This window comes from Pelobates fuscus, chromosome 1, assembly GCF_036172605.1.
Source record: "Pelobates fuscus isolate aPelFus1 chromosome 1, aPelFus1.pri, whole genome shotgun sequence".
NCBI lineage: Eukaryota > Metazoa > Chordata > Amphibia > Anura > Pelobatidae > Pelobates > Pelobates fuscus.
The window spans coordinates 308,816,728-308,840,070 of NC_086317.1; the positions used below are offsets into that span (position 1 = coordinate 308,816,728).

Below are 23,343 nucleotides of genomic sequence, written 5' to 3' on the forward strand. Positions count from 1 at the left end.
TGCACACGCACGGGGAGATTTCTCTGCAAACACGTAGGTGCATCATAGGTATGTTTATTCTTTAGTTACTCCCACTGCTTTATTTACCCCAGTAATTTCTGTTTGCTGGGGCAAGGGAATGATGAACTATCACTTCACAAACTAAAGTGCCATGAATACAAAGCTGTATTGCTGGCACTATAGCATTCCCTGCCTCCCCCCTCCCTCGCACACCCTTTATTTACTTACCTTATCTCTGTTATGATGTCCCTTGGTGCTGGGTTGACACTCAGCGACATGCGGGTGCCAATGTGCATGTGCGGCAAGTGCCACGCGCGCATTAGCCCTCCTCATTGGAAAACATTGAATCAATGCTTTCCTATGGGCAAAAATCTGACGCTGGATGTCCTTATGCACAGCATGAGGACGTCCGGCATCAGATAGCGGACCAAAGGTCCGTTTCGATGCAGGAAGCCCTCTAGTGGCTGTCTGAGAGACAGCCACTGAGTACAGACTTAGATGTGCAATGTAAACATTGCATTTTCTCTGGAACTGCAATGTTTTACATTTCAGCACTAAGTGCAAAAGGGTCACGGCACCCAGACCATTTCAATAAGCTGAAGTGGCCTGGGTGCCTATAGTGTCCTTTTAAAGCTATTATTTGACAATTTTAAGGCGATGCTCTTTTTGAATATCAGGTCAAAAATATAGTTGTGTATTTAGGTTTAATAAAACATTGTGATATTACATGTCTAACTCAGTGTTGTCCATTTATTAGCATGGATTCCTTTTTATCAGGCTAAATATGTCAGCGATGATTAACCCCTTAAGACCGCAGCCAAATGTACAAGTTGTGATCCAAAAAAAACGTAAATAAAACCTGGCATTTGCGCTATATGTCTGTCCAACCGTAATTCACCTCTTTCATATTAAATGCACCCACACTTATTATATATAATTTTATTCAGGGGAAACAGGGCTTTCGTTTAACATCAAATATTTAGGTATGGAATATAATTTAATATGAAACAAATAAAAATATGGAAGAAAATAAGAATTTGTAAAATTGTTTTAGTTCTACGTGACATTTTAACTGTGAATGTCAAAATACTGTTTGCTTTTACTGCAATACAATACACATATTTGTATTCGGCGATGTCTCACGTGTAAAACAGTACCCTCTATGTACAGGTTTTATGGTGTTTTGGGAAGTTACAGGGTCAAATATAGCGTGTTACATATTTCAGTTTTTTCACATTGAAATTCGCCAGATTGGTTACGTAGCCCAGGAATAAGAATTACCCCCATGATGGCATACCATTTGCAAAAGTAGACAACCCAAGGTATTACAAATGGAGTATGTCCAGTCTTTTTTAGTGGCCACTTGGTCACAAACACTGGCCAAAGTTAGTGTTAATATTTGAAAATGCAAAAAACTAATTTGAATGCAAATTTTGGCCAGTGTTTGTGACTAAGTGGCTACTAAAAAAAACTGAACATACCCTATTTGCAATACCCTGGGTTGTCTACTATTGCAAATGGTATGCCATCATGGGGATAATTTTCATTTCTGGTCTACCATACGGTCTCAAAGGCAACCTGGAGAATTTTAATGTGAAAAAACTGAAACGCAAACCTTATATTTGACTCTGTAACTTTTGAAAACACAATAAAACCTGTACATGAGGGGTACTGTTATACTTAGGAGACTTTGCTGAACACAAATATTAGTGTTTCAAAACAATAAAACGTATCACAACAATTATATCGTCAGTGTAAGTGCCATTTGTGTGTGAAAAATGCAAAAAATGTCACTGTCACTGACGATATCGTCGTTGTAATATATTTTACTGTTTTGAAACACTAATATTTGTGTTCAGCGAAGTCTTCCGAGTAAAACAGTACCCCCCATGTACAGGTTTTATGGTGTCTTGGAAAGTTACAGGGTTAAATATAGTGCTAGAAAATGTAATTCCCTGAACTTTCGGCCTGGGTTGTCAGGCAGGTCCTGCAAATTGTAATTAATAAAATGACCTAATTATGTAAAATTATTACATAAATATATACATAGAATTATTATATATATATATATATATATATATATATATATATATATTTATATATGTGTGTGTATATATATATATATATACAAACTGCAAATGTCCCGCACTCAATGTACCGGTCTTGTGCTTGCCTCGGTGCTGCCTCAGCCTTCAATATATACAGATGAAAAGAGTGCACTCGGAAGGTCTTCTTAAAGATATAAACAATTTATTGTGCCAAACTTCAAAGACATACAAGTCGACGTTTCAGTCCTCGTGGGACTTTTTTCAAGACAATGAAAGGCGGAAAAAAGTGATTTAAATATACCTTGCAGGTGATTTGATTGGAGAGTAGGTTATATGAAAGAGAGGCTGTGCAAATGTGAAAGTGATTACTCAACTTTGAAATAGAGATTAACCCCTTGAGTGCCTAATGAAAAAAGGCCTGAAAGTGAGTGTGGTTACGGCCAAATATCTAATAATCTGCACTCGCAGACATATTAAAATTCAAGGATAAGAAATATCGAAGCCACCTTAGAATGACTAAGTGTTTACGAATCTATTAGAATATTTAAACAAATTTGTTAAACAAAGTTAAACAATATCTTACGATTGCTACATTTTTAAACAATATCGTAAGGTGGCCACGTTTAAATTGGAATTCCAAGTGCCAAGTGATTGCAGACCTAATAGATACATTATAGAAAAAACTTCAAAGTATATTTGAATAACCCTAGGGATACTATATATATACTTGATTGTTTTACATATTAACGGCCATACAGTCTCTAGAATATAACAGGAGTATCCATAAGCTAACATACCTAGCTAAATAAAAATACAAATACGTATATGAATACTTTAAGAAGACCTTCCGAGTGCACTCTTTTCATCTGTATATATTGAAGGCTGAGGCAGCACCGAGGCAAGCACAAGACCGGTACATTGAGTGCGGGACATTTGCAGTTTGTATTGATTACGGAGAGCCCGTCAAGCCAGGGCTCAATCCACGCACCAGACCCAGGAGAGTCATATCGTTTTCAAGGATTTGATTTATGGAGGAATTCCTGACTAGAGCCGGAGCGTATGCAGACCACGCAGAGGTGCTGCAATACACAGAAGCAGAAGCCGCGGCGATTTTGTGGCCGCAAACGGACTCGGACCTACCAGTATCTACTGAACCTCGGGACGTCATTAGAAATCTGCTTAAACTCAAACAAAGACAAATTGACCTCGAATTACATGCCACCTACTTATCCGACTATTATCGCATGAAAAAAATCCCCAGAGGTTTTCGGATTAAAAACGTTCCAACTATTGGAAGAAACAACCCTGAAGTGTGTCGAAAGTGGATTGGTATACTAAACAAGTGTTCCCTGGACCTGATGCTGGTGGTGATAGAGGAGGTAGGTCGTGAACTAAAAATCACTAAATTTAAAATCTCAAATTATGAAGTATTGCATACAACTACTATTACAGCACCCAACTGTGACACATTGATTCAGAAACTAACAGAAGATCTGAAACAATATAAAAACGATTTGGTCAGGTTTAAAAGAGAAAAACTTACCAAAGTACAAGCAGATTACTCAGAGCATAGAGTATACAGGTGGTTATCAGGAGATAACACCAGACCCGCATATAGAACCTACAGGCCTAGAATTAGAAAACCCATTGCATCTACCGTTGACTTTACCTCAGGAGAGTCGGCATCTGACTCTGATTATAAGGATTCGCAAAGAGAGGGGGCTTACTCTAATACCACAGCATCATATAATACGTCTTTTTTAGAACCGGGACTTGGCCTGGTGAGAGAAACAGCAAGTGGGAACCACCAAGGCATAGAGCGCCCCCCAAACATCAAAACTACACTAGGAGGGGACAGAAAGGGAAAAGGCACTGGACACAGGGGACGACCGCCAAGGAGACGCTAGTTAACCCTATCATTAATCTATCCACTAGAGTCCTCACCACTACAGAAACTATGCTTCTAAATAAAGGACTTTCATTTGTTCCGACTGCTAATATTAACAAATTCCAATGGGAAATTGAGCAATTTCAATTTAATAGAAAACTCCGTTTAGCAGATTTCTTCAAAAATTCTAATCAACAACATCAAATTGAGGAGAACAGAGAAAATTTTAAAATGAGAAGTACCTTTGACCCCTCCAACTTAAACCCTACATTAAAAACATTTTCACAAATGTTAAAATTTGATACAATGAAGGTTACAACTACCCGGAACCAAAGACGTCCGAATTTATCTAAAGATGAAAGAGAAGCCTTAAACAGCCTGGCTAAAGATATGTCCATTACCATACGTTCAGCGGACAAGGGAGGCGCTATAGTCGTCCAACAATATGACGACTATAAGGAGGAAATCCTTAAACAATTAAAGGATACCAGAGTCTATGAATACACGCTAATAGATCCCACTTATGAATTCAGTAAAATTGTCCAACAGACACTGCAAAGGGGCTTAGAAGCAGGTTTCCTTACTACTACGGAATATGAGTACTTATTTGAAACCCACCCTCGGTGCCCGATCATATACACAGTGCCTAAGGTTCACAAAAACCTAGAGCGCCCACCAGGACGACCGATAGTATCGGCGATCGGGGGATTGTTAGAACCCATAGGAAAATGGTTAGACACAAAATTTAAAAAAACGGTAATGTCACTACCTACCTATGTTAAAGACTCGGCGCAAGTCATAGCAGCCTTAAACTCTATAGAACTCCCCCCACAAGGAGTCTTCTTAGCAGCCATTGATGTAAGCAGTTTATACACCATAATTCCCCACGAGGAGGGAATTCAGGCGATGCGCCAAGTACTAACACAGTACCAAGAACGTATAGAGCCCCCGATTGAATATATACTTGAATTATTGGAATTATGTCTTATACTCAATTATTTTCGATTTGAAAAAGCATTCTACATACAAATATCCGGGACATCGATGGGTGCCCCTATGGCACCAATGTATGCTAATGCATACATGCATGTATATGAACAGGTACATATTCTTCAAAAATATGGTCATCATATTCTGAAATATCTGAGATATATCGATGACGTGTTCATCATATGGACGGGCGAAGAACAAAGTCTCCATGACATGATAGGGTCACTGAATCAACTGGATTTACCAGTAAGACTTACCTATCAAATTAACAACAAACAAATTGACTTCCTGGATCTTCGTATCTTCATAGAAAATAACAAGCTGGGGTATACTTTATTTGCAAAGGAAACTGACCGTAATACGCTACTACATGCCAGCAGTCACCATCCTCCCAACCTCATAAAATCTTTACCGGTATCTCAATTTATGAGAATACTGAGGAACAACTCTGATTCTATAAAAGCAGCAAACCAGGTACAAGAAATGTTTGAAAAATTTTCACAACGAGGATATCCAAGACAAATGCTGGAGGGTGCATATTCAAAAGCACTCAAAAACTACACTGATGGCCCTAAAATTAAAAGCAATCAAAACAGAATGATCTTCCCCCAAACGTTCCATTCACTATCGGGCGAGATGTCCCAGAAAATAAGACACAACTGGGAGGTTCTTAAAAAAGACAAGACACTACCGACGATATTTCAGAATACGCCTATGATTAGTTATAGGAGAAACAGGAACCTGAGAGATTATCTGGTTCATACAGACATATCTATGGCACACCAGTCTGTTCAAAGTCCAGGCTGTTATCGTTGTCTGAAGTGCATGGCTTGCAATAGTATGACCCCGGGCAAAGCGTTCTACCACCCTCGCTCAGGTAAAGAATACAGGATACGGCAAAGGATCACGTGCACCACTACACACGTAGTATATCGCATCACCTGCCCATGTGGACTCATGTACATCGGCAAAACGTCTAATGACCTCAGGGAGCGCATGAGGGGACACAGATCTACCATCAGGACTGCGTTATCCAGCGGCATAGCAACTACCCCCATAGCTAAACATTTTCTGGAAAAAGGGCATACACTGCCCACATTGAAATTTATGGGCATTGAACATGTACCGGCCCCGAACAGGGGGGGTGACAGAGACGTCCTACTTCTTCAAAGAGAAGCATTTTGGATCTTCACATTAGGAACTTTGTCCCCGGGGGGACTTAATGAAATCAACCCACTCAGCTGCTTCATCCCGAAAAGATAAAGAAGCCATAGTTTCGTAAATAATTGATATATATCTGGACTAAAGGTCACAGAAAAACCATTATTGGTGATAAACTCATGAGATTCTTTGTTAAATCAATCATATATTATTCATATACGTATTTGTATTTTTATTTAGCTAGGTATGTTAGCTTATGGATACTCCTGTTATATTCTAGAGACTGTATGGCCGTTAATATGTAAAACAATCAAGTATATATATATAGTATCCCTAGGGTTATTCAAATATACTTTGAAGTTTTTTCTATAATGTATCTATTAGGTCTGCAATCACTTGGCACTTGGAATTCCAATTTAAACGTGGCCACCTTACGATATTGTTTAAAAATGTAGCAATCGTAAGATATTGTTTAACTTTGTTTAACAAATTTGTTTAAATATTCTAATAGATTCGTAAACACTTAGTCATTCTAAGGTGGCTTCGATATTTCTTATCCTTGAATTTTAATATGTCTGCGAGTGCAGATTATTAGATATTTGGCCGTAACCACACTCACTTTCAGGCTTTTTTTCATTAGGCACTCAAGGGGTTAATCTCTATTTCAAAGTTGAGTAATCACTTTCACATTTGCACAGCCTCTCTTTCATATAACCTACTCTCCAATCAAATCACCTGCAAGGTATATTTAAATCACTTTTTTCCGCCTTTCATTGTCTTGAAAAAAGTCCCACGAGGACTGAAACGTCGACTTGTATGTCTTTGAAGTTTGGCACAATAAATTGTTTATATCTTTAAGAAGACCTTCCGAGTGCACTCTTTTCATCTGTATATATATATATATATATGTATATAATTTTATTTATTTTTATTTATATATAGTGATATATACGTATATACTTATGTATATAGATATATATATTATTTCGTTCTACATGTATTTTGATATCAATATATATTAATTTTAAAATACAGTTAGAACAAAATTACGCATGTTTATATATTTTTTATCTATTTATTTTTTATTATTTTTTTTATTTTATTTTTTAACATATTTATATATTTATTTATTTTTTATTATATATAAATATATATATAATGAAATTATATATATATTTAATCAATATCATTGTACGTGTATTTTGATATTAATATATATATATATAATATATAATTATGTATATATTAATATTAAAATACACGTAGAAAGTGTATGTATATTTATGTGTATATGTGTATATGTGTATATATATACTTAGATCATATATATAATAAATATATATATATTTATATATATATATATATATATATATATATGATCTAAGTATATATAATCTTATTTTTACACTGTTTTAGTGTTTTAGTGCATTACAGGCACTCCCCCTGCTGGCATTGACATGGACGGCTATGCCGTCCATGTGATCGCGGGGTCCTCGCAAGGACCTCGCGATCACATGGCCCTGGGGGGCCGAAGAGGACAGAGGGGGACTCTGGGTAAGTACAAAAGATCGCAGGACGTTCTATGCCGTCCTGCGCGTTTAGAGCCACCAAAATAAGGACGGCATAGAACGTCCTGCAGTCTTAAGGGGTTAACTTTGGCTCTGCAGATGTTTGGAAACAATACATAACCCTAGACAGGCTATGCTTCATAAACACGTCATTTACAAACATCTGTCGTGTCAGGTTTACTATAGCCAACACAAAATCATTCATGCAATACAATGGAGTAATAACATCATATATCTGCTGGTTAGAGCATTGGTAGCGTCACTATCTTAGAACCAGGAAAGAGTCCGGCAGACCACTTCACCAGTACGAGTCCCTGGGCAAAACATCTAACAATATATATCTACTCTACTCAAATCCCCATATAATGTATGCTCGTTTGAGCAGCGCCTTCTTCATCTCTCAAATATCCCCTATTTTAATGTCGATGCTATATAAATGCTAATGATATTAATTGAGGAATTTATTTCCCCCACAGATTGCAAATTGGCCATAAAGAAAAGGGGCTTAATATTTTATATTAATGTGTGCCATTTTTAAATGTCTTGAATAATGTTTTATCAGATATGAGTCATGATATATCTATATTTTATGATAACACCTTATCCTATAGAAATTAAAACATGCAAAAAATACAATCTACAAACAAAAATAAACATAAAGGAACATAGTGTAGTTTGTTTTAACACCATATAATGCGCTAATTTAAATTGCACTCACAAGATAAGTGCAATTTAAATTAGCGCATTATATGGTGTTAAAACAAACTACACTATGTTCCTTTATGTTTATTTTTGTTTGTAGATTGTATTTTTTGCATATATATATCAAGGAGAGTAGAAGGTTCTTCTTACATTTCTACATTTGGTAAATTAATTTTATATTTCTTACCACTGGGGAGCACGTGTGTTATATATATATTTTTTTTTGTTCCGAGAAATTAAAACATATACCGTATTACCTTTATGTAATTTCTGACCAGGACGATTGTTCTAAATCATTAATCGTTTCTATTCCTCTCACCCACAGGTTCTGTATAATATTTTCATCTCCTTGACACAGATGCACACATATGAAAAAATAGAACCTGTAGACATTCTAGCCGGTATAGGTCGATTCTTTATGGTTGGCATTGGGGGAGTGTTTTTCGGAATAGTATTCGGATTCCTATCAGCATTTATAACTCGGTTCACAAAGAATATTACATCCATTGAGCCTCTTCTTGTCTTCATGTTCAGCTACCTGTCCTACCTATCTGCAGAAACATTTTATCTTTCTGGAATATTGGCGTACGTAAACTCAAATAGGCTGCTTTTATGTATTTGTAAAAAATGTATTTTGTATTGAAAATATTTGTTAAATACATTTTAAGGACAAAAAAAAAAAGAAGTGTACTAGATGCCATATATTTTGTATATGCAATTACAATTAAAACCTTTAAGAGTTAAGGGTGATGAGAGTTTGCACCCAGACCACTTCAGTAAGCTGAAGTGGTCTGGATGCCTACAGTGTTCCTTTAAGAATAAAAAGGTTTGTTTAGTCCTTTTATATATATAAAGCTCATTAAGGCACATATACTCACAGGCAGTTTTATATAAACCCATAGGCACAACAGTGCAAATATGACCAAATGGATAATGCTTATTATAAGAAAGGGAAATTGTTTTACTTTACCTTCATTGGAAAATAGAATTACATTTATTTCAGCCATGAGATGTTTGATATAAAGCTAGCACATAAACCTAGGGTAAAACAATTATACTTATAGTTGGCTATTCAAAGACACTGCTCACAAATGTAACACTATAGGAATGTGTAAATAATAGATCCTCAGCTGGCAAAGCCTCATAGGAGTTGACTGTCCTTGAGCTAGAGGGAGCCAATTTTTTTTTTTGCAGCATCACCATTATAATTGATCAGTTATTCATTCAAAAATAGGGAGGGAGTGTAAATATTTATCCTTTGTCCTTTATTGTTCAATATTTTAAATACCCCCTGAAATATAAGCATAAAAATAAAGAAAGCATTTTTTTTTGTTATAGAAAAATAAAAATGGTACTTTACGCTGTTCATGGATATATATAGCCTGAATAAATTGTCATATATATATATATATATATATATATATATATATATATATATATATATATATATATATTTATTTTCAATATATCATTATTGAACAGAGAGGTATGGTAGAATATATCAGTTGCACAACAGCAGTATTACAGACAATTATTAAACATTCGCAGTAAGTCACTGCATTATATAAACATTAACAATAAAGATTCGTTTTTAAATGTTTTGTATAATGGTGTTTATTCTTCTTTCTTTTAGATAGCAATTATACTACATTACAACTTAAGTAGTTATAATATATGCTATAATAAGAAATCAATAGGCTGTAAGAAAGAAGAAATCAATAGGCTGTAAAAAGATAGCATTTCTAGAAACCTAAACCTTCAAAAAAAATACATATTTTTTTTGCCCTTAAGGCCATCTTTCTGTGTCTTAAATATAACGCCTACAGTGTTTCCCCAAAATACTGCTATACATGATGTCACCACCTATATTGGTGGGAGATGTAATCCAAATGGCTATATCTCCTAGAATCCCTTTCTCATCTTATCTGTTCAGCGGTGCTACAGAATGTTAAAGGACCATTAGAGGCACCTCGACTAGTTCCTCTCAATGAAGTTGCCCGGGTGCAGTGGTTGTTTAGTTTTACCCTGCAATGTAAAAAATTGCTGTGTAGTAGATCAATGCTTACGTTGCAGGGTTAATGACTCTAGTGGCTTTTGAAACTAAATCTTGGCACTGAAAAAAATCATGATTTATTACTATGATTTATATACCACTTACTAGTTTGATGAAAGCTCAGCACAGAAGCTGCAAAGAATAGGAATTGCAGCATATAAAAGAACTCCAAATGTTAGCAGTGTTTTTTATTATTTTACAAAAGGGAATTCACCAACTTGAGCCTTTGGGACTCTTGGTTAACTCCAATGCCAAAATACAAAATAAATGAAAACCCTGATTAGTAGAAATATCTCAAATGAAAACTTGCATGTATTTAATTATGCATTTTATCATTGGGTGTATTTATAACAAACAGCTTGCAAAACCTGCAGATCGTTTGTCTGCTGCCTTTGCAAGCTCTTCCCTTTTAACCCTGCAAAGACTTTCTGGTTGTCCAATCACACACTTCCCAATGCAGCTCAATGAGAAGTTTTTGCAAGGCAGGTGCTTTGGGAAACTGCTGCCTCTTGAGTTTAGCTCAAGTGCACTAACCAAACAAGGAAGTAATAGGACCTGCTGTCTGCTTCAAAGCAAGGGGGTGTGGCCAGGTTACTTTATAACATTTAACATTTCTATTGAAATTTGCACTTTTTGTAAAATGAAAAAAGAGGACACACTGTTAACACATGTTTTAGGGGTCTGAAATGTCCCTTTAAAATGTCAGTGACAGATGCCAACAGCTCTTAAAAACCAATGTAAAGCATGAGTTAAAAAGGCATGAAACAGGGAACAATTTCTAGGAACTATAAAGTATGACTAACTTCTGAAAAGATATTAACTTAGATAAAGGCTGTATTTGAACATTAGAACCCTAATTAGAGCTATGGTGAGCAGCCTTTCACAGATCTATAACTAATGGTGCAGTTTAATAATATTAACTTAGATAAAGGCTGTATTTGAACATTAGAACCCTAATTAGAGCTATGGTGAGCAGCCCTTCACAGATCTATAACTAATGGTGCAGTTTAATAATAGAATGTAAACGGTAGTCTGCACAGTAACCATTTCTCTCGAAATACAAACTGCTCCCAATCAATATGCATATATCTGGACATATGTTTTCCATGGATTTATTTGGTATTATTTACAGTTGGTTCTTTATCTCCAACAGCATGACAGCATGTGCGATGACCATGAAAAAATATGTTCAAGAAAATGTCTCGAAGAATTCAAATACAACAATAAAATATTTTATGAAGATGCTAAGCAGCGTCAGTGAGACATTAATCTTTATCTTCATGGGCGTCAGTACTGTGGGAAAAAATCATGAGTGGAACTGGGCTTTTGTATGCTTCACTTTACTCTTCTGTCTGATTTGGCGAGCATTGAGTAAGTTAAGTCGGGTTTTGATACTCTACTAACAATACTACAGTTTATTGGGCACTGGGTATAGTAAGGGCTTACCATGTTTGATAAGCTATTAATGCTTAAAGATTTACTCGAACCAAAAAAGTTTAGAAAAAAACAAAAACCTCACATTAATCCAGATGTTTCTTAATATGTTTAGAGATTTGAAACAACTTGTGATTTCCAATTTACCTTGCCCCCAGCACTTTTATTTAATCATTTGATGAAAATAAAATTGATAATGTGGATAATCAAAGCAGATGTATTTTTTTTTACATAATAAGCTGTATGGGTTATGGTGCTTAGAGTTCCACTTTGTTTCATTCCAGTTTATTAAAAAAAATGAGATTTTATTAACATATAATAATAGTACTTTCTTTATTCGTGTTTGTTTTACTTTTCAGGTGTTTTTCTCTTATTTCCTATAGTAAACCATTTCCGTACAGTCCCGTTCACTTTCAAAGACCAATTCATTATCGCTTACAGTGGTTTACGGGGTGCAAGCAGTTTTTCTCTTGTGTTTTTATTACCCATTCTCCTATTTCCAAGGAAGAATATGTTCATCACGTCTACTATAGTAGTTATATACTTTACAGTGTTCATTAAGGTAAGAGATTTTCTTTTTATATAATGCAATATGTATATTCTAAATTGTTTGTATTTAAAGAAACACAACCAACCCCCAAATTTGCAATTGCCCCCTTACCCAGGTGTCCCCATTCTCCTAACTACTCACCTTTACATTAGTTGAATCCTATCTATCACTGCCCTGACTCTGATAATAGTCATGGGTCCCATTAAGACAAAAAAAACCTGTAAAAAAAAAAATTACCGGTATACTTACCATCTTTTTAGTGAATAAACTTGTGAGTATTTTGGGTGTCCTTGAAAGTAATGTTCTATCTATTTTTTGGTTTAGTATGTGTAGATAGCACATTATTGTATTGTAACAAATACAAACACTTTGGTTGGACAGATAAATGTGCTATCTATGCAAACTACAATGAAAGAATAAAACATATATTTAAACATTTTGCAGGGCACACAAAATACTCAGAGTCTGTTTGTTTGTTTTTTGCAAACTGTTTGGTAGTGATGAGGGTTAATAAGATTAGATTTATTAACATCACATGTAGTTTTATTATAAGAGTAAAATACATAAAGCAAATAACAATAAATAAATAAAGTAAATATTTATATTTAATTATTATGTAATTAAACCAGAAGACATGTAATGCTGATGACTCCACTAGAGATAAAGTTGTGGCAGGACAAAGACGTGTCAAGGCATGTAATCATGCAATTTCATGCAAAGTGTGAATTCTAAGTAATTCAGATTTAAAATTTACGGGCAGTATTGGTAAAATTGAAAATTCTTCTAGTTAGGTATATTTTCACTCAGTTTGGCTATTTTGACATAAAATGTTAAAATCACTTTCCATTCTCAATAATTTACATTTTAGAGAGTAACCCTGTAAAGGCTATCTGCCGTTTTGGTACACAATGCATGGATCTGAACTGTCAACATCATATTAGCTACATGATACAATTGCCTTTTAAACAGCAACAGACATTTGTTGCCATGACCCAGAAGATATTGTCTGGCATCTATTATACCGTTAGAGCCAGAGTAGTGATAACGTGATCCTACAATAAATCGTTTTATAGCCTGAAATAAAACACATGTGCTGTAATAGATCAGAATAATTTTATGGGCATTTAATATTTTACTCGATTATAAACACTACATGTATTTAACAAATATTTTTATTAAAATACAATGTTTGTGCTTGAATTACAGGGGATGACTATTGGACCTCTAGTAAGATTTCTAAATGTAAAAAAGACACCCAAAGAGCAGTCAGTTAATCAAGAGATCCATACCCGGGTAAGAATGATTTGTGTAAATGTCCGGTATATGCTCTTTTATTTGCTTTAGCCAATCTAAGCCAATCAGTAGCTCTCCATAAAAACAGCTCTCCAACCATTTTGTGAATGGGGAGCTACTGATTGGCTTAGAAAGTCAGCAATGCCTCTGTCTGCGGCAGTTCGAGGCTTACTGTTTGAACAATCTTAGTGGAAGGGGCAGAGGCAGGGGCAGAGCTAAATGGCGCTGGAGAGAATACTTTGCGGTTAAATTGGTCATGAATGGTTTAATCCCTGAAGTTGATATACGGGATGTCCTGCACCATAACAAATTTATTCAGATGTAGGTTGTTATGGTGCCCAGAGATTCAGAACCCGCAGTCCCAGCAAGGATGATGGACCCAAAATGGTGGGGAGGCAGAAAGCAGCATGCAGAGCAAAACCTCTCAGATCCAAGACTCGGACCCCTGGGGCATCAAAAGTACGTCTCTTCTGGCCCGCAGCTGGCTTACATGGGGAGCCTGAGGAGCTGCAGAAGACCCTGATCCTATGCATCAGATGGAATTATCCACTCAGACACGAACTCGGGGCCCTGTCGTGTCCTTTCCTGCTATAGAACTGAGCTCTGCCTGCAGGAGGATGAGAGAGGCTCACGGACTGTGTGCTAACAGGCTTGTGGCCATTCACAGCTGCCTTTTCAACAGCAACTGATGGGGACAACCTGTCATATTACATCTCCCTATGGGTTTACACTAAACTACTTTACTAGGCTTTATCATTGTATTTTTCTTGCCTGATCTCACTAACCAGAGGGCCCCTTGGTTCTTAACACACTTAGATAAGCATTGTTATGCCTCTTCAATCACTACCATTTAATCTAATGGGAAGAATCTTAGGCACACAGTAGGTTTACAACAATATCATGACGTTTGTTTTTTTCTCTTTGCACTGTGTTCCTCTACTTTATTAATCTTCATAAAATGTGCTGATTTATGTATACATTTAACCTGACTTGAAATACTAACTGTGACGAAGTGCCCTTCGCCACTTGGTCCTGGAGAGGCCAGCTTGCCAGCCTCCTCCCCTGTGACTATGACTCTTTGATGTATTTGGCTTTAAAGCCCCTATTCTACCCTCAGACAGACTATTTATGTAGGTTGCTTTATTTCTCTTATGTTTTAGTCACCCTGTACCCATTATAGGTGCAGGGTGTGTGTAATGTAATTGTTTAGTGTGTGTGTGTACTGTGAAATGTATTGCCTGCTCTCCTGTACTGCTGAGGATTGCAACCAACTAGGTGGATTTGGCTATGGAGCTTGTGTAGTGCCCTCTGTTGGTAGCAACAGTAATATGCACTACCTGAATAGCAAGACTGGTAATTTGCATATTAAGGTAGATTTGCATATTGCTAATTCTGCATGCAGGAGAGACATTTTGTGTTAATTATGGTTTTCCCCACCCATTTATAAATATGTAATTATGTTATAATAAGTCACTGTATGTTGCCTGCTATGATTTGACTGTTTGTAATTGTATTGAGTTTTCACAGCAATGTTAAGGTTATGACCATATGGGCTAGTCCCAAGTAAAATAAAGTTTTAGACAGTTCTTCTTGATCCCTCAAAACATAGCCTCACACTGGGGATTGCTATGCTCTGCATACTCCTCTGAGCTTGAATCACTTAGCTTGTTCCTGATGCGCTCTCCTTGGAGGAGAGGTCTTCCCCACACAGTCCTGGATGCTGGAGGTTCATACAGGGTGGAAGTAAGAGGTCTTTCCCACACGGTCCTGGAGGACAGAAGCTGATCCAGGGTGGAAGGAAAACGGCGAGACTCCAGTCAAGCTACGGCGGTTGCGGAGTCTGCGGTGGTTGTGGTGTCCAGTGCGGTGCTTGTGGTCCTCGGCGCAAGCTAGGAAGCGTCCATTAACGGAAGGTGTCCGTTACACTAACGCATTGCAAAATCTCCACTGTAAACTGGCATATATCTGTTACCATCAAGCACTACAAAAATAAAGACGCAAAAGACAAGTTGGCTTTCTTCTTGGCTCGCACACGCAACCCAAACATGTGGAGCAACTATCTCAAGATGAGGCTGATGAAAGTGAAGAGCCAGATGGCACAACTAATGCAGACCAGCAACAAGTCACAAAGCAAATTCCTCAGAGTATGCTCGATGGGGTTGCAGACAAGATGCAAAACTCCATCAATGCTGCAATGTTAGAAATAAAGAAAGACCTTCAGGATCTAAGCTCTGGAACATCACACTTGGAGGAAAAGATAGAGGAATTATCCACAGTGCACAACAGCTAATGAACTTAGAGGGCAGATCGTGAAAAAACAACCTCAGGTTGCAGGGGATGCCAAAATAAATAGGCCCTGCAGACCTCCAAGCCTATGAATCCCAGATGCTCCCACAGATATGTTGCTATTAGACCGCGTGGCAACATCGAAACACTTCATCCTCCACATCATCCTCCATACCAAGAGACACCATAATGAGGCTCCACTACCATCATGACATCATCATTGCAGAAGACAAAATGTAAGGCATAAAGACCTACTAACAAACAACAACTGAAGACAGCTGTAGTAAAGGTCTGGCAAAGCATCAGAAAGAAGAAAAACAGGCATTTGGTGATGTCCATGCGTTCCAGACTTCAAGTGGTCATTGCCTGCAAAGAACATTTGAGTCCTAAAAGTTTCATGCAATATTTTTGTTCAACCCTTGAATTAAAAGTCTGCACTTCAATTGCATTTCAGTTGTTTCTTTTCAAATCCATTGTGGTGCACAGATCCAAAAATATGAAAATTGTTAGTGACCCAACCATAATTCTGATATGTTAAGTTTTGATGTGATAATTCATGCACTTGATAACATAATTTTACCAATCCTTCTGATAGTTAATGGATCATATGAAGACGGGTATTGCAGATATTTGTGGCCACTGGGGACACTATCAAATGAGAGAAAAGTAAGCATAATTTAATTTTGGAGTTATTTTAACCGTGCATATGACAGAACTGGAAAAGAGCAATATAAACAGTATAAACATAAAAAAGGGGATAGTGGCAACACCTAATTGCATCATCCTCAGCAAAAGCAAGGTCACTTTACCCATTGGTATCACCATCTGGGAACTCTCTTTTGAATGTGCCATCCAGAAGATGTATCTCTAGAATTGATATGTCAATAGAAATGCACATTTAACTTTTGAGTGTTTTAATTACATTTTTGATAAGACATTTGTAAAGAGGTTTGCTCACTTTTAGGTTTCATTTGTTGCACATTTATTTTGCTCTTTAGAAAAGCTTAAAAATATGTACAATTTGAGAATACACAGTTTTCCGTTAACATTTAAGTGAAAAACACTGTTGGTGTTTTTTTTCTGTATATGATACATTATCCATATTTTAGTTTAGATACAGTGGCATGAACATTTTAGTGTGTTTTTGATTGTGTATTTGCATAGTAGGCATAAGTCTCATAACTAACCTGCTTTTTTGACCCGAAAAAGCAAATGCATGCATAACATGACATAAGTGTTTTCATTGTGTCTTCATATACTGCATGTTAAAATTATTCAATCCATCAGGAACAGATGTTTACCATAAAATTAAACGTTAAAGTACAATGATCCAAAATGGCCAGATAACAAATTTAAAGGGACATTCACTAAAGTGTCTGAATTCTAAAATTAAACCACAGTGAACTTGAAATTGTAGATCAAATGTTTTTAGTGTAGCTATTTTGGCCTAAAATGTGAAATTGATATTGAATTTACTTTTAATTCCTGACAATTCACACTGTAATTAATCAGTCTAGAACAGTGGCGATGCCACAAATTTAAAACCTAGGAAAATATAATGCATTCACTACCTATTATAATATAGGTAAGAGCACAAGGGAATGCCGCTTTAATCATGTTTTTATTCTAGATTTAAGATGATTGATAATAAAATCCTACGTAAGGCTCTTGTCCGTCAAAATCTTCCCAAATCAAGCATTGTCTCTCTTCACCAAAAACTGGAGATTAAGCAAGCTATTGAGATGACTAAATTTGGCACGAGTAGAAATACATCCACGTCAACCTTAGGGTAAGTGATCTAAACTACAACTAAATTGTTCTTTTTTGTTTTCTGATTTTTTTTTTAATTCTTTATTTTTTATTGTGCAAGTGATAACAGACGAGCCCGTGTTGCCACAACAGCAGTCACAAGCTTAATATATCATACATTGTCAAACATGGCAAATAGAAAGTCAGCACATTTTTGTAGTATTAATAAACAAGTGTTAATCTGATAAGGTATTGCGTGGCGAAACAGTACATGCTATTATCAAAGAAAGAAAAAATTAAGTTAATGCAAGTCTATCTGTTACAGCTTATATATAACCTAATAACTCTTGAACAGACTGTCTGATGTTTATAAAAACGTTACCAAGATTTTTGCTAGGACTATCAAGTTGTTCTATACAGTGGTGTACAGTAACTAACAGTTGAATCATCGTGATATGTACCAATAAAAAAACACTGGGAGGGAACCACTGAACAAAATTATAAACGCAACACTTTTGTTTTTGCCCCCATTTTTCATGAGCTGAACTCAAAGATCTAAGACTTTTTCTATGTACACAAAAGGCCCATTTCTTTCAAATATTGTTCACAAATCTGTCTAATTCGGTATTAGTGAGTAATTCTCCTTTGCCGAGATAATCCATTCACCTCACAGGTGTGGCATATCAGGATGCTGATTAGACAGCATGATTATTGCACAGGCGTGCCTTAGGCTGACCACAATAAAAGGATATTCTAAAATGTGCAGTTTTACTGTATTAGGGGGAGCCGGGGTGACCAGCATTTGCTTCACGCAGTGCAGCACATCTCCTTCGCATAGAGTTGATCAGGTTGTTGATTGTGGCCTGTAGAATGTTGGTCGACTCCTGTGCGAAGTTGCTGTATATTGGCAGGACCTGGAACACGCTGTCGTATATGCCAATCCAGAGCATCCCAAACATGCTCAATGGGTGACATGTCCAGTTAGTATGCTGGCCATGCAAGAACTGCTATGTTTTCAGTTTCCCGGAATTTTGTACAGATCCTTGCAACATGGGGCCGTGCATCATCATGCTGGTGATGGTCGTGGATGAATGGCACAACAATGGGCCTCGGGATCTCGTCACTGTATCTCTGTGCATTCAAAATGCCATCAATAAAATGCACCTGTGTTTGTTGTCCATAACATACGCCTGCCCATACCATAACCCCACCGCCACCATGGGCCACTCGATTCACAATGTTGACATCAGCAAACCATGCACCCACACAATGCCATACACGCTTTCATTCGGCATGCCAATTGTAGAAACTTGCGACATTTGTGGCATTGTGCTGTGCGATAAAACTGCACATTTTAGAATGGCCTTTCATTGTGGCAAGCCTAAGGCACACCTTTACAATAATAATGCTGTCTAATCACCATCTTGATATGCCACACCTGTGAGGTGGATGGATTATCTCGGCAAAGGAGAAGTGCTCACTAACACAGATTTAGACAGATTTGTGAACAATATTTGAGAGAAAAGGCCTTCTGTGTACATAGAAAAAGTCTTAGATCTTTGAGTTCAGCTCATGAATAAAGGGGGCAAAAACAAAAGTGTTGCGTTTATAATTTTGTTCAGTGTATATAGCTGATGTTGCTCATTAAACAAACTATTAACACACTATATGTCAGATGATATTTTATGTACCCATTGACAAATGGACCTGCACCATGATTAAAAGCAAGTTGTAGGCTGCATTGATGACACCTAAAAGAACAAATGCCAGATTTGCCTCCCCAAACTTGCATTTTTTTTCTCTTTTAGCCTTTTCCTAATTGCACTAATTACACTTTTTGTGATGGAAGTGAGAGGAGCACTTACTCACTCTCTTCGTGCCCTCCAAATTATGGCACAAGCAACAGCAAACTGGATATTCTGGTGGTTGGCGGTTGTGGAGCTTGGTAATTTAGCACCCGCAAACCCAAGCCCAAGATGTAAATCTGGCACCAACAGGAAACTGGATAAAATCTGTTGAAAATTGTAAATAAATTTAAGTCAGCTATATCAAAACCCTGGAACTCATTACTACTCAGGCAGTAAAAGTAAATTGAGTCATACATTGTATTACAGAACATTCCACTTGTTTCTGTTCTGGTTGTTTTACGTTTTAAATATCACATCCAATAAAGGATGAAGCCAGTTGTTAAGACAGAGATTCTTCAATTCCAAGTCCTACACTTCACAGTTTTGGTGTTGTTTCCAATTTAGCAAATTATAAACTTAATGGCTCAATTAATACTAGGAGTATTTTAACTAAACAGGTATTCTTGATTTACATCTAGATGTGCAACACTGATAAAACTAAACACATAACTCAATTTATTCAAATTTCCCCTTTGTGTGCCCTTCTTTGTTCTTTTTGAATTTCAGATCTACTGCAACCACAGCTCATAATAAAGTAACACGCACTCTTTCTTCAGAGGATGTAGATGAGATGAGAGATATGTTGACAAGTAACCTGTATCAAGTTCGCCCAAGGGTACAATCATGTGTTCTGTTATATACATTTGCGTTCTGTTATATATATTAATTTGTATATATTTTTCCATAAAGCAATATTCTATCACAGATGCTTCAGATACCTCAGCAGTGAAAATAAATATTAATGCTTTTTCATCAAAACTGACAAGGAAATTGCAGTTGGTAGACAAAAGTTGACAAGCCAATTTTGAGTCATTTTGGACTGAAATATATAGCTCTTTTTCATTAATTCTTAACAATTCTCCTGAATAAACCCTAATTTGTTGAAACTTACTATCAGTTTTTCTCCATAAAATTCATAAACCATATACATAATTGGAGAAAAAAATCTTTAGTCACCTATTTAATATAAATGTGAAATAAAATGTCCTTAGACAAATGATTATATTTATTTCAGATGTCACTATTATTTTATCAGATTGTTCTAAAACATTTTGTTTCAGACTCTTTCTTATGTCAAATACAACCTACCAAGAGACGAAAGTGAGAGACAAAGCAGAGAAATTCTCATTCGTCGCTATTCAAGTAACAAAAGAGGGAGCAGCCTCCCATGGGGGGTAGGAAGACAGGTATTTCTGAAATCATTACAAAGCCATATGTTGATAATTGTTAACACTACCTGAATGATATAAAAAAATACTTTTGGGAGGGTGACAGGCACAAGGAATTTTGCTGCTGTGGGCAGAAATCTAGTTTGAACCATTTTCATTCTCATCTCCCTGAAATGAGTCTTCTCTAATTATCTCTATCAGGCATTCTCATTCCAAATATTTTTCTCCACTGAACTTATTCCTTTTCCAAAAGCAAACCTTTTTATCTGAACTCCCATCAGTCTTTTCATCTTCACCATCGCAAGTTTATTTTTCCTACCTGTCTCCAATAATTTCCCACTTGCATCTCAGAGCCATTTCTATTACTGGTCTTTTCCCTACTGTTTCTTACAATTTATCTTAACCATTTATCTTTTACATCTTTACAGTTGTTTTTTTGTTTTCTCCCACTTGCTAACCATGTATTTTTTACCCACATTTGGCTTCCCTTTCCACTAATGTCTATATATGTGAAATACTAACAACTATGTCCTCTGGTTTCTCTTTAATATCCATATGATCTGTTTTCACCAATACCTCTTCACTCTATACTCTCCTTCATTTATCTTTCATCCACTTGGGTAGTGGCAGAACTAATTAAAAAAAATGTTTGGGCCTCCTTCTAGCACAAGGTATGTACTGCTGGTGTTTGAATGAAGGGGGTGTTTGTATATATTGTGAGGATATTTATGGGGTGATAAATATTAAAAATAATATTTTCATAATAATGATGAAAAATGAATTACATTTTTATTATATCAAAAATTGATATCTTGGCACTGTTTCCCCGATTATTGATTTAAAGCTGAGAATTACCCACTATTTTAATTCTCATAGATCCTAGAGTAAGTTTCATTAGAAGATTTTATCTCACACATTAATCACATTTTAATTATAAAAATAAAATTTATTGTGACACTAATAATAATAATAATAATATGTGACATGCGTGATAATATCAGTTAATATTTAGGTATAACATAATTATACAATATGGCAGTGGTTTAACACAATTACAGACAGCTAAATAGCAAGTTATGTCGACATGTATGCAGTTTTCAACAAGATTTATGACAGGACACTTTACTTTGAAATCAACTTAACAGAGAACACAGCAGCACGGCATAAAGCAATAAAAACTTTGGCTGACAGTCAAATCACACTGAATTAACTCATTCATTGCTGGCTGCAATTCTCATAGGCAAGATATCCTTTATATTGCAATGTTACAACTACAATATTTCTCATTCTTGATCATTGACCATTCCTATGTCCATCCAATAAGAATACTTCTAACCAGATATTACGTTTGCAAAATTTTAACTTCCTAATTAGGATTCACTATTTCTAAATTATGTAAGCTAATAAATTGGGATAATTGCCTGGTATTCTATTTTTAAAGTTAAAAGTAATATAGAGTTCATTGGTCCATGGAATGGAATTACGAATTCTATATATTCTATATATTATTAACAAATCATGACTCCTTAATGTTTGGAATCACCAGCTTTTAACCAAGTATATTCTGCCTTTTAGTAAAATCAATTAATTTAATTTAATTTAATTAAATAAAACCAGCATAATTACCAGTTATGTTATAGAACTTCTCTATCAGATTTGAATATATGTCCCAGGAATTTTGAATGCAAGTATGATGTATAGAGAATTGTATGAAAAAATAAAAATTTTCAGAGTTCTGAAGTTGTGTTAGTTGGAAAAGATACAAAAAATTAGATGTGTCCAGCTTTGGCTCCAGATGTCAGATCTTAGATTTTAGATGTGAGTCCATTCTCATTGTGAGAGTGTATCTGAGTCTTAGTGTGTTTGAGTCTGAGAGTGTCCTCTCTCTCCTTTGTCCTTAATTTTTAAAGGAGAAGTTCTCTATACATCACAAGTTGATAGGACCAATAGAGAACTGTGGGCATGTCTTCCCTATAGACTATCATCTAGATTTTGGTCAGTAGATGGTGCAACTACATTGTCGAAAATTCTTGTAAGGGGGTCCATTTACCTTTTTGTAAAATGGGTTAACTGAATTTTGTGATGTGTTTGACGTCATCTTGGTTAATCCATCAATCAAACCTGTCAGACTTCAAAGCGTTTTCTCTGATTTTTCCAGTCAGAGCGTCTGCAATTTTGGCTGTATGTTAGATTCCTGACACATCCTAACCTTAATTTCACCCTTCCTTACAATGGAACTTTGTAAGATTACATTAGTTTTTAGAAAGTAAAATTAATTACTTAGTGTTATCTGTCATTGGTGTTCTGTGTGTAGCACATAGTAATATTATTTATACATGTCTATTACACATATTCCACTTTAGTGTACATAGAAAAAGTCTTAGATCTTTGAGTGCAGCTCATGAATAAAGGGGGCAAAAACGTTAGTAAATAATATGACATTTCTTCATTGGTATTATATCCATGAATATTCTATATTATTTAATTAGTACTATTTATATATGATTAATATAATATAGTAGGTTATATGTATGTATATATATGT

At 35.9% G+C, this 23,343-nt stretch overlaps 1 protein-coding gene across 1 annotated transcript in view; it reads left to right on the forward strand.

Moving 5' to 3' along the window:
• The window catches only part of SLC9A4 (solute carrier family 9 member A4), an 87,763-nt gene that overhangs the window by 51,583 nt on the left and 12,837 nt on the right, over positions 1 to 23,343 (forward strand). Inside the window, exons 3-10 of the mRNA XM_063444634.1 lie at positions 8,683 to 8,942; positions 11,564 to 11,781; positions 12,204 to 12,406; positions 13,601 to 13,687; positions 16,569 to 16,639; positions 17,604 to 17,762; positions 20,137 to 20,245; positions 20,691 to 20,816. Of these exons, the coding sequence (XP_063300704.1) occupies positions 8,683 to 8,942; positions 11,564 to 11,781; positions 12,204 to 12,406; positions 13,601 to 13,687; positions 16,569 to 16,639; positions 17,604 to 17,762; positions 20,137 to 20,245; positions 20,691 to 20,816 (1,233 nt within the window). The remainder of the gene's footprint in view (positions 1 to 8,682; positions 8,943 to 11,563; positions 11,782 to 12,203; positions 12,407 to 13,600; positions 13,688 to 16,568; positions 16,640 to 17,603; positions 17,763 to 20,136; positions 20,246 to 20,690; positions 20,817 to 23,343) is intronic.